This window comes from Rhincodon typus, chromosome 1 (assembly GCF_021869965.1).
Source record: "Rhincodon typus isolate 14 chromosome 1, sRhiTyp1.1, whole genome shotgun sequence".
Taxonomy (NCBI): Eukaryota; Metazoa; Chordata; class Chondrichthyes; order Orectolobiformes; family Rhincodontidae; genus Rhincodon; species Rhincodon typus.
In genome coordinates, this window is record NC_063332.1 from 67,255,036 (window position 1) to 67,268,016 (window position 12,981).

At 39.2% G+C, this 12,981-nt stretch overlaps 1 protein-coding gene across 4 annotated transcripts in view; it reads right to left on the bottom strand.

The window, feature by feature from the left end:
* Nucleotides 1-9,613: 9,613 nt before the first annotated feature.
* trim23 (tripartite motif containing 23) overlaps nucleotides 9,614-12,981 on the bottom strand; it is a 28,953-nt gene continuing 25,585 nt past the window's right edge. For 2 of the 4 annotated variants that reach the window (XM_048595047.1, XM_020510261.2), the window contains 2 exons: nucleotides 11,049-11,170; nucleotides 9,614-10,682 (listed from right to left, as the gene is read on the bottom strand). In XM_048595047.1, the coding sequence (XP_048451004.1) occupies nucleotides 10,503-10,682; nucleotides 11,049-11,170 (302 nt within the window). In that variant the 3' untranslated portion in view covers nucleotides 9,614-10,502. Of the gene's footprint in view, nucleotides 10,683-11,048; nucleotides 11,174-12,981 lie in introns of all 4 variants that reach the window. The other 2 variants (XM_048595036.1, XM_020510260.2) reach the window with 1 other exon arrangement.

Below are 12,981 nucleotides of genomic sequence, written 5' to 3' on the forward strand. Positions count from 1 at the left end.
CTACACCTTGTTATCTAAGGAAAATACCTGTTCGGCTTATGTCTCCTGTTTCTGAACCCATCTGAGAGATCACAGTGAAACTTGATTGTTCGTCTCAGTGATGAAAGAGCTTCTTAATATTTTCTGAGAAAGCCGTATTTGCCAAGACACCAGAGTCTACTGTATGTGATTAATGATTTGACGCAACATGCAAAAACATTAGATGACAGATTCAGGAACATTCTATACTATTTGCAGTTTGACCTCAAAAATTATCTCCTTTGGTCAGAAAGTGTTTTTTTTCTTCAAATGCATCTCCGTAGAGTGAAAAGAATTTAGTTCCCTTTTCCTAAGATGTGCATGTGTTTGGATTATTTAAAGTGGTGAACATTTATTGTTTTACATTATAAATTGCATGCCTTGATTAATTCTCTATCGTCATTAAGTGAGTTTTTTCATAATAAATCAATAATTTTGTGTTTAATAAAAACATGGTTGATAGTTCCTTTCATTCTTTTTCAATATACAAAAAGCATATGATCAGCTATATCAGGTCTTGTGTATAACATTTTTATTTTGTTCTCTGACCCATAGAGTAGTGGGACAAGATGGACAGTGTACTCCTCCCATCTTGGTCATGACAATGTTCACTGTACCTTTGGAGCTCCACTCAACTTGGTCCAATCTGCAATGCTGACAGAATTAAAAGCTTTACCCTTCTCCAGCATAAGTGCACTCCAATTTTTTGAGGAACACTGAATTTTTTTTCAATTTAAAACAGCCCCTGCAATTTTTTGTTTAAAATAGACAATGATCTGCAGCAAAATGAAAGACGTCTGTGTTTACTGTGTGTGAATAGTAAGCAAGGGCCTGGTTAGTGTGTCCTCTGTACTGCAGTGTTGCCATCCGAGATAGACTTGGGATGCTCTAGCAATGTGAAGAATGAGTAGCATTGTTCGATGATGCTTTTATATAATTATCCTTTTCTATATCTCTTGTGGTTCAAAGTACTGTAAAAGAACCACAAAGACTTTAAAACTTTTTTTGAAATACAATACATTAATTTTCATGAAGATCTTGCATGGAAGATTGGTAAATGATAAGTAAAAGTTGTCATTTCACACATTTGACAATTTTAACAATGAGACCTTGGGTGGTGTTTCCAATTTTGTGTTGTAATAATGTAACTAAAGGCAGTTATGACATGCTGTTTCCTGGGATGTGCTATGGGAGAGATATATCAAATTTACCTATTAAAATGTAAATCCAGAGTAATTAATTTATAAATTAGATCAAATTTGATGCTTGCAGCAGGACAAGTGACATGTTGCTACTGCAGCATATGGAAGATGCTGGACACCAGTGTGATCCAGAGCAAACACATCTGTATTAAATGTTTGCAACTGGAGGAACTAGCGGTCCAAGGTGAAGATCTGGTGTCAGTTCTGTAGACTTTGCACCACATCAGAGAAGAGAATTGGGAGCTGTTTACATTTCAGCAAAGGAGAAAAAAGGAATTTTGGGGGGTGGGGAACAGAATATGACAGTAACTTTGTGGGGAATATACAAACTGCAAAAGGTTCTATAGGTATACGAAGATAAAATTATTATTTGAAGACAGTCAAACTACGGAAGTTAAAATGAGGAACAAAGAGATGGCAGATCAATTAAGTACAAATTTTGGTTCTGACTTAAAGGAGGAGACAAATCATGTCTGAAAAATAGTGGAGAACACAGGGTCTACAGACAGAGACTACTGAAGGAAATCAGTATAATCATCAGAGAAATTGATGGGATTAAAGGCTGATAAATCCTCAGGCCTGATTATCTATATCATAGAATACTTAAGGAAGGAGTTCTAGAAATAGTGGATGCATTGGTGGTCATCTTTCAAGTTTCTGGAAGAGCTCCAATGGATTGAAAGTTAGCTAATGTAGCCCTCTATTTTTCAAAATAAAGATAGATATCAGAATTATAGACAAGTTTGCCTTACACCAGTTGCAGGAAAAATGCTCAGTACATTATAAAAGAGTTAATAGCTGAGCAGTTGGAAAACTGAGTGGCATGATCAGACACAATATGGTTTTATGAAAGGGAAATCATGGCTTGATAAAATCTACTGGAATCTTCAAGGATGTGGTGCGTACAGTTGAAGAGGAGCCAGTGGTTGTGGTTTTTTAGACATTCAGAAGGCTTTGATATGGTCCCACTTAAAATACTCGTATGTAAAATTATAGCACATGGGGTTGGGGCTAAAGTTATGAGATGGATATTGAATTGGTTGGCAGATAGGAAACAAAAGGTAGAAATAAATGGGTCTTTTTCCAAATGGCAGGCAGTGACTAGTGGGGTGCTGCAGGGATCAGTGCTAGTATCCCAGCGATTCACCTTATATATTAATGATTTGGATGAGGGAACTAAATGTAATACTTCCAAATTTGCAGAGGACACAAAGCTGGTTGGAAGAATGAGCTTTCAGGAGGATGCAGCAATGCTTTGTGATTTGGACAAGCTAAATGAGTAGGCAAATACATGGCAGATGAAGTACAATGTGGAAAAATGTGTAGTTGTCCACTTTGGTAGTAAAAATAGGAAGGGATTATTATCTGGCTATAAATTGAGAGTGGAATGTGCAACAAGACAAGTGTCCTTATACACCAGTCAGTAAAGGTAACAAGGTAAAGGAAATACGATGATGTGGCCATTACAGAAACTTGGGTAAAACAGGGACAGGAATGGTTGCTGGAAGTTCTGGGATTTAGACGCTTTAAAAGAAATAGGGAGGGTGGAAAGAAAGGTGGGGGAGTGGCATTGCTAGTCAGGGCTAGTATAGCTGCTACTGAAAGGCAGTTCGAGAATGATATGTCTACAGAGTCAGTTTGGGTTGAACTCCGGAACAAGAAAGGAGCAGTCACTTTGTTGGGGTTTTTTTTACAGACCCCCTAATAGTTGCAGAGAAGTAGAGGAGCGGATTGGGAGGCAGATACTGGAAAGGTGCAGAAGTCACAGGGTTGTAGTCATGGGTGACTTCAACTTTCCAAATACTGATTGGAAACATTTTAGTTGTAATAGTTTAGATGGAGTGGATTTTGTCCAGTGCGTTCAGGAAGGATTCCTGACACAGTATGTAGATAGACCAACACGAGGAGAGGCCACTTTGGATTTGGTGGTTGGCATTGAACTGAGCCAAGTGTTGGACTTGTTGGTAGGAGAGCATTTTGGCGGTAGCGATCATAACTCTGTTACTTTTACAATAGTCATGGAAAAGGATAGGCACATACAGCAGGGTAAGGTTTATAAATGGGGCAAGGGTAATTACAATTCTGATAGGCAAGAACTGGGTAACATAAAATGGGAACAGATACTGTCAGGGAAGAGCACTATTGAAATGTGGAGATTGTTTAAGGAATGCATACTGTGTGCGCTCGATATGTTTGTCCCTAGCATGCAGGGAAGATGCAGTCAAGTGAGGGAGCCTTGGTTCTCAAGAGAGGTCAAACGTCTGGTTAAGAGGAAGAAGGATGCTTATGTAAGGTTTTGGAAACAAGGAATGGAAAAGGCTCTAGAGGGATACAAGTTATCCAGGAAGGAGCTGAATAAAGGGCTTAGGAGAGCTATAAGGGGGCATGAGAAAACCTTGGCAGATAGGATCAAAGAAAACTCCAAGGCTTTTTACACGTACGTGAGGAATAAGAGAATGACCAGAGAAAGGGTAGGGCCGATCAAGGATTGTAATGAGAATTTGTGCACAGAGCCTAAAGAAAATAGGAGAGGTCTTTAATGAATACTTTTCTTCGGTATTCACAACTGAGAGGGACCTAGTTGTAGAGGAGGACAGTGTGAAACAGGCTGGTAGGCTACAGGAGGTCGATGTTAGTAAGGAAGATGTACTAGGAATTTTGAGGAACTTGAAGATAGATAAGTCCCCCTGGCCTGATGGGATTTATCCAAGGATTCTATGGGAAGCGAGAGAAGAGATTGCAGGGCCTTTGGCGATGATCTTTTTGTCCTCACTGTCCACAGGTATAGTGCCGGAAGATTGGAGAGAGGCAAACGTCATTCCCTTGTTCAAAAAAGGGAATAGGGATAACCCCAGAAATTACAGGCCAGTTAGTCTTACTTCAGTGGTGGGCAAATTATTGGAAAGGGCTCTGAGAGATAGGATTTATGATCACTTGGAAAGGCACAGTTTGATTCGTGATAGTCAGTATGGATTTGTGAGGGGTAGATTATGCCTCACAAACCTTATTGAATTCTTTGAAGAGGTGACCAAACACGTGGATGAAGGTAGAGCAGTGGATGTGGTATACATGGATTTAAGTAAGGCATTTGATAAGGTTCCCCATGGTAGGCTCATGCAGAAAGTAAGGAGGCATGGGATAGGGGGAAATGTGGCAGATTGGATTCAGGACTGGCTGACCCTTAGAAGACAAAGGGTGGTAGTGGATGGAAAATGAAAATTCAACATGGTGCTCAGTTACGAGTGGTGTACCACAAGGATCTGTTCTGGATCCTCTTCTATTTGTGATTTTTGTAAATGATTTGGATTTAGGAGTGGAAGGGTGGATTAGTAAGTTCGCGGACAATACGAAGGTGGGTCGCGTTGTGGACAGTGCGGAGGGCTGTTCTAGGTTACAAAGGGACATTGATAGGATGCAGAGCTGGGCTGAGGAGTGGCAGATGGAGTTTAACCCTGAAAAGTGTGAGATGATTCATTTTGGAAGTAAAAACTTGAAAGCAGAATACAGGGTTAACAGAAAGATTCTTGGCAATGTGGAGGAGCAGAGGGATCTTGGGGTTCATGTCCACAGTTCCCTGAAAGCTGCCACCCAGGTAGAAATAGTTGTTAAGAAGGCGTATGGTGTGTTAGCATTCATTAATGGAGCGATTGAAGTTATGCTCCAGCTATACAAAAGACTGGTTCAGCCACATCTGGAGTATTGTGTCCAGTTCTGGTCGCCTCATTACAGCAAAGATGTGGAAGCATTGGAAAAGGTGCAGAGGAGATTTACCAGGATGTTGCCTGGAATGGAGGGAATGTCTTACGAGGAAAGGTTGAGAGAGCTAGGGCTTTTCTCTTTAGAACGACGAAGGATGAGAGGTGACTTGATAGAGGTGTACAAAATGATCAGAGGTATAGATAGAGTAGACAGCCAGAGGCTTTTTCCTAGGGTGGAGATAGCTATTACGAGGGGGCATAGTTTTAAAGTGAGTGGAGGTAGATATAAGGGAGACGTCAGAGGTAGGTTCTTTACTCAGAGAGTGGTCAGGGTGTGGAATGCATTGCCGGAGAGGCTAGTGGAGTCGGCCTCATTAGGGGCATTTAAGCAGCTATTAGATAGGCATATGGATGATAGTATAAGATAGGGGTGGAGGTTAGATAGACCTTAGGAGTAGGCTAAGAGTTCGGCACAACATCGTGGGCCGAAGGGCCTGTACTGTGCTGTACTATTCTATATTCTAAGGCAGGTACAACAGGCAGGTAAATAGTATGTTGGTCTTTATAGTGACAGGATTTGAGTACAAGAGAAGGGATGTCTTGCTACAATTATACAGGGCCTTGATGAGAACACACCTGAAGTATTGTATGCAGTTTTGGTTTCCTTTTCTGAGGAAGGAGTAAAGCAAAGGCTTACCAGACTGGCTCCTGTGATATCTCGACTGATGCATGAGGAGAGGTTGAATCAGGCCTAATTCACTGGAGTTCAGAAGAATGAGGGTGGAATTTCATAGAAATCTATCTAATTCTAACAGGACTAGACAGAGGTTAATGCAGGAAAAATGTTCCCAATGATGGGGGAGTGCTGAACCAGGGTCCACAGTCTCATGATATGGGGTAGACATTTAGGACTGAAAAAGAGGAGAAATTTCATCACCCAGAAAGTGGTAGGCCTATGGAATTCACTACCACAGAATGCAGTTGAGACTAAAATATTGTGTGATTTCAAGGAGTTGAATATAGCACTTGGTATTAAAGGGATCAAAGGATGTGGAGAAAAGTGGGAACAGGTATTGAGTTGAATAGTTAGCCATGATAGTGCGGAATGGTTTACTTCTGCTCCTAGTTTCTATATTTCTTTGTCTTATGTTCTTACCCAATTTGGTAGATGGGAGAAATTCCTGTTTTTCGAACATCCTAATGAAATTTAGAACCAATCTGGTTGTGCTGATGATAGTGCCTACGAACATCATGGTACAGAGAGAAGCCATTCATCCCATTGTGTCTGCACTGATAAATAAACTAGCTGTCCTCTCTATTCCCATTTTCCATCACCTGCTCTGTATCATTACAGGTTGCAGCACTTTGTGTACATCCTGGTTCCATTTAATCAAGTTGAGAGTTTCTGTTCCAAACTCAAAACCAAACCAACGACCAGTGCACACACCTGCCATACTTTGGTGGAAAGGCTCTTCCTAATGTCTTCTTTAGTCTGTAAATCTATGCCCATGGTAACTGACCTCTCTGCTAGGGGAAACAGATCTTCCTTGTCCTCCCTGTTGAACCCTCTCATTGTTTTGTACATCTCAAATAAGATATTGCTCAGCCTCCCAGCAAATTGACCCTGCCCTATCCAACTATCCCTCATAGCTGTAATTTTCGAGTCCTGGCACCATTCTTATAAATCAAAACAAAATGCTGGAGATCCTCAACATGTCAAGTAGCATCCGTGGAGAGAGAAACAAAATTAATGTTTCATGTCCATATGTTATTCTGGAACCCAAGACAAACTAAAATATTTGTGTTTCATCTGCCATTTCATTATTATATCTTACTAATTCACTATTGCAGCTCTCCAAAGGACCAACACTATTTTTTACTCCTTATCAAATACCAGTATAAACTCTTATCCATTTTCACATTCCTAGCTATCTTCCTCTCATATTCTAGTTTATTCCGTCTGATTAATCCATTAGTTATTCTCTGCCATTCTTTATAATCTGACCAATCATCTTACCTGCAACTCATAGAGTCATACAGTACAGAAACAGACCCTTCGGTCCAACTTGTCTGCACTGACCAGGTATCCTAAACTGATCTAGTTCCATTTTCTAGCATTTGGCTCATATCTGTCTAAACTCTTCCTATTCATGTACCCATCCAGACGCCTTTTAAATGTTATAACTGTATCTGGCTCCATCACCTCCCCAAATCTTTGCAGTTTTATGCTTTTTCATTAAGTTTGATGTTTCCTTACTACTTCAGTTAACCAAGAATGGTGGATCTTCCCTTTAGCATATTAATTTATAGTGAAGATATACTTATTCAGCATTTTCTGAAATATCTCCTTAAATGTCTGCCACTGTGACTATCACAGCCTAGGATGCCAGTTCATCAACTAATTCAAAACGAATGCTTGCATATTTATGCTTGTTTAGGTTTAAAATACCAGGCTTAAAAATCTCCCTTTCAAACTGGATGTAAGATGGATTCATATTGTGATTGTTGCTATCCAGAGGTGCTTTTACTCCAAGGTCTTTAATTAATCCTGTCACCAATACCAAAACTAATATGCTTTCTAGTCAGTTCCAGAATGCTTTCTAAGAAATTACCATGAAAGCATTCTTTGAACTCCTTATCTAGTCCACTATTGCTAATCGGAGTTTTTTCTGTTTAAGTGTAAAGTTACCCATTGTTATTTTGGTTCCACTCTCACTGGCATCCACTATTTCTTGAAAACCTTTTCCTTGTGTTTAACGTTAGGGGGCCTACTAGTGGGTCACTCCCACTAGTGACTTCTTTCCCCTATTAATCATTTCTATCCAAACCAATTCTCTTCAAACCTGCCAATTTCTATTGCACAAATGCCATCCTTGATTAACAATACTGTACCACTACCTTTACCTACCTCCCTACTCTCAAGGAATACATCCCATACTCCTGCTTCATCACATTATCTACCTGTTCTGCCACCTTCAGGGACAAGTGGATATGCATTAAGGTCTCTCAATTCCTCTACATCCTTCTGTTTATTGTGCATTGCCTTGCTTTGTTTGCTCTCCCTAAAGGCAAAATCTTGTACTTTTCCTGATTACTGATTACAGCAACCTGTTGAGAACTTGAGCACATAAGTGCCAATTTCTAGTAGTGTTTCCAACCTCTGTGCTTTGGAGATCAGTGGGAACGTAGCAAATGGTCAAAGATTCTTTGGCTTGATGCTACTGGTTAAGAAGAGTATGACACATATTTTTGCCATGACTACATCTTTTTAGCAAAACAAAAAATGCTGGAAGAAGTTGAGAATCCTATGCCCCACCCTTGAACCCAGAATCTCAATTCACAGAAAGATTGGACGTGGTTTGTGTATGTTCCCTGGAGGCTGCTGGCCATTTACATGAGCAACTATTTCCATTGAAATTGGATTTTGGTGTCCTTCGAATGTGGAGATTAGACTAAATAAGATGAGGTTTGTTCTCAGTGCATTTCCTTTGGAAAGCCAGGGTACCCCTTTGGAGAGGTAAAGTATCTTTTGGGATTGTAAAAAGTAGGTATGTTTATACCTAAAAAGTGGACAAATGCATTTTTAAAACTTATTGATGTGAAGTGGGCTCTTCCAGCTCACCCAAACCGAATCCATAGACACTAGATCAAAAATGGGAGTGTGGGTGGCTATTTTTAAAGATTAGGTTCATTGACTTAGTGACGTCAGAACAGGCAGTGTGATGGATTATGATTCATCAGTTTTGTTATGCATCAACCAAGAACCACTTTTGCTTCAAACAGTTTCACTGACCTTGAAAGCACTTGCACTCAGTCTATATGACTTCTTTGGCACAGGCTTCTTTAAACTTGTCTTACATATCTATGATTGTACAAACAAGCCACTTTCTTCAGGGATCTTGGTGTGGTAATCTGAAGTCACTATTTTCTTCACTCTGAGACTGCATAAAGATGAGCTTGTAGACATGCTCGTCGAGCCAGTGGGTTTGGTTGCAAACGTTTCATCATGCTGCTAGGTAACATCGTCAGTGTGCCTCCGGTGAAGTGTCGGTGTTCTGTCCCATTTGTTATTTATATGCCTCGGTTTGCTGGGGTGGTTGGTATTACTTCCGGTTCTGTTTCTCAGTGGTTTGTACACAGGGTCTAATTCAATGTGCTTGTTGATGGAGTTCCAGTTGGAATAACAGGCCTCCAGGAATTCCCTGGTGTCTCTGTTTGGCTTGTGTGATTATCGATGTGTTGTCCCAGTCGAATCTATGTCCCTTGGTGTCCATGTATAGTGAGACAAGTGAGAATTGGTTGTGTTTCTTGGTGGCTAGTTGGTGTTCATGTATCCGTATAGGCAATTTTGTTCCGGTTTCAGAGGCGCATTGATGATGTTACCTAGCAGGGCGATGAAATGTTTGCAACCGAACCTACCAGCTTGGTGAGCATGTCTACAACCTCATCCACAACCCAAGCTACAAATCTTCTCAAAAACTTTAAACTGCATAAAGACTCAATGTTCTCAGTCCTCAATCTACAGCTTTGAATATGTAGCGACGCAGCATAGAACCTACAAACCAACTAACTTGAGATATTTCGATTGTATCAATTACTAGCTGCACAGCTTTTTTTGATTGGTCTTTATTGGCAAAGTAAGAAGAATTGTCAGCATGTCCAACAGACAAGTAAAATGAGTCAGAAACAATTCTGTTCTGAAAAGATTTAGTATATTCTTTAATACAGCTCAAGCAAGAAAAGTATTTAAATAGTAAATGTGATGTATATGTAAAAAAAAAGCTTGGATGTTATTTATTCAAAAATACTCCCCCAGATATGCTGAATACTTGCAACCAGTTGACAGCAACATGACTGCTCTGGCTCCCATAGATCAGGTTATTTCATTTTTATGGAGCTGCTCTGGGGATGAGTTGAGTACAGAGGTCCGATTTTCAGTGACTCTGGCAGAATACAATTTGATCTTTCAGCACATATGTTGAAGAGTACTTTGAATAAGTAGTGCTTACCCGTTTTGCTTTCTAACTATAAAGTTGTGTAATGTTAAAGTAACCTTATTGTGTGAACAAACTGACAGCCACAAAACAGCCTTATAGATTTCATGAATGTGGTTAAAGCACAAACATACCCATCGTTATTTCTGAATAATGTGGTACTGTGCATAGTGAAATGAATACATTTTGTCCCATTTGCAAAAAACTTGTTTAGTGTTAAATTAATACCTTGGTTAAGTTCAAAACTTACACAGCATCACTAAAAACAAAACTAGATTAAAACAAATATTTTAATTAATACTTTTTTTCTTAAAGTGGCAACACATTGAACTAATTTGGAGCTACAACAGGATTAGCTGTACTATTCACAATAACAGTAGTGCAACAAATACACAATTTAATTGAACTTACTTTTCTTGGTGAAATTCTGAATTACATTTCAAGTCTGCTTTACAACTTCCTGTCTCCACTCAATTAAACCAAGTCTGGTTGCTACATCTTCAAATACAGACAATATGGATGTCACAGACACGTGTTAAAGCAGCTATTTACAAGTAAAAGTGGCAATAAAGCATGTTGTTAGGGCAGTATTAGGCTACATCTAACACACCCGCAGCCACCAACTGTCTTGAGAGCCAATCTAACCCTTCATGTAGTCCTAATCCACTCCGGGCATCACAGCCTTGGATGTGCCAGCTGCGACCACAGCACAGCTTGTGCAGACTGAGTAACTCGGTTATTTCTTCTACAGTAAGTGCTCCAGTTACATCCTGTTGAACAAATTGCAAAAAATATTTTAAAAATATAGTAAAACATTTACTTAAAATGACAGTCAAACTACCAATTTTTCTTTTCTGTATCATAGTTGTATACCATGCATAACATTCATAATTCCTCTTTTCAGATGCTTGCTATGCCTCTTTCTGGAAATCCTTTAAAATTTTCATCACAACCAGAGAGACAATTTGTTTGACTTGTTACCCTCTTTTGTTCAAGAAACTGATTTGCTTATTCACTTCAACTTTCTCAAAGTATTTACCCAAGGATTTCACATTTCAAAAAATAATTTTGTTTAAAGCCAATTAGAATGAATTGGTCAAGCTTGAGACTTCAGTTAATAATTGTCACTCACATACCTGTTTATTGGCAAAGATAAGGAGTAAAGCATCCCTTAACTCTTTTTCAGCCAATAACTTGGCCAATTCACTGTGTGCTTCCATCAATCGGTCCCTGTTACTGCTGTCTATCACAAATACAACTGCTGAAGGAATAAAGTACAAAGAACAGAAATTACAATAAACATAAGATATAAAATCCAGCAAAAGGTAAATTCTCATTTTCTTTTTGTTCAGAAAACCTTTGATAGAGCACAGCTCCACGCTCACCAGCTTCCATTTTAAACTTTGTCTAAGGTGGCAATCTTCATATAGAAAGCAACAGCATTGATGAGCTTTTAAATCAGAGTTGTAAAGATAATTATGGACTCAACAAAACCGTCCCAAAATCATCTCATGGTTTTATTACAACTTTATTATTCACAGCCGAAGAAAACACACAAAAATACTTTCTGAAATGTTACCTTTAAAATACATTAACCCTTGAGTAATTCACAAAAATAAAAGAAAATAAACCTATTGTATGAAAGCTAATCAAGGAGTAAATTTATACTGACTGCGACAAAGACAAGCACCTGCCTTGTACAGACACCATGAACAGGTAAGACTTTATAAAAATATGTTAATATATAATGCAAGCAATAAGGGAAGGGAATGATCTAAAGTAAATGATTAGTCCTGTGGTTCAGCTAAGTATAATGAACTCCTTATATACACTATTTTCTTGCATTCCTTCCCACTTTCCTGTCAACCAGTTTAGTTTTTTCAGACTGAGCTAAGGAATGAAACATATCATTACAAAACAAGGTTTATAGCATTCCTCCTTTTATACATCTTAAATTATTGGTTGAGATAACTATAAACCTAGCATTTCATTACTACCAATATTACAAACTGCTGCTGGTTAACAAAAGATCATTTCCATCTTCACTCCAATCCAGATAAGACAGTTGTGTCGGCCTCACATCTGAGCAATAACTCTGCCAGGAAGGAACTCAATATTTCCTGCTGCAGAAAGAAACCTGACAATAGTCCCGCACCCCAAATATCTGGGTATCACCTCTGGGCAAGACTCTCACCAGGTGGCCTCATTTCATCAATAGTAGCCAAAATAAATAAATAAGTTAAACCTGGTCTTTACTTGAATGGGTGTTGTATTCCGAACAAAATAGCTCAATTAACTGCACAAATAGAGATTAGAGGGTATCATCTTATATCCATTAGAGACATGATTTCAGGGAGATCAAAACTGGGAAGTAAATATTGAGGGGCATGTGACTTTCCAAAAGGACAGTCAGGAATGCTAAGGCAGTGGACTGCCATTGTTGGTAGGGGATGGGATAAATATGATAGCAAAAAATCTTAAATTGGAAGATGCAGATTCTGTGTAGGAGGAGATAACACACATAAAGGGCAAGATGACACCTGTAGGAGTAGTCTCTAGGCCCCCTAACAGTAGCTATACAATGGGACAGAGAATAAATCAGGAGATAATGAGGGTAGGCAGGAGATGAATCTTAATTTTCACATAAATTAGGATAGTCAGATGGACAGAGGAAGCCATTAGGAAGATTTCATACAGTCTATTTGGGATAGTTTCCTAGAACACTATGTTGTTATTCATGTAGTGATTGTAATGAGGTCAGCCAGGTGGACCTCATAGAATACGCGTATCCTACTGGGGCTGTTATCTGCTCCAAACAGGGAGCCCGGGCTGATAGATATAAACAGGAGTGTCAGACATCCTGTTCACTCAGAACTGGCTCTGAGGAAGCTAGATCAGTATCAAGGACACTCTACATGTAAATAAAGGGTGACTTAGTGACAGGATACCAGCCTCTATGGAGTTATTTCAGTTCCAATCAGGAATCAGGCTATTTTGGATTTGGCGAAGTGTAAGGAGGCAAGTTTAATAAATGGTGTCACAGTAAAAATTCCCTTGGAAACAGTGACC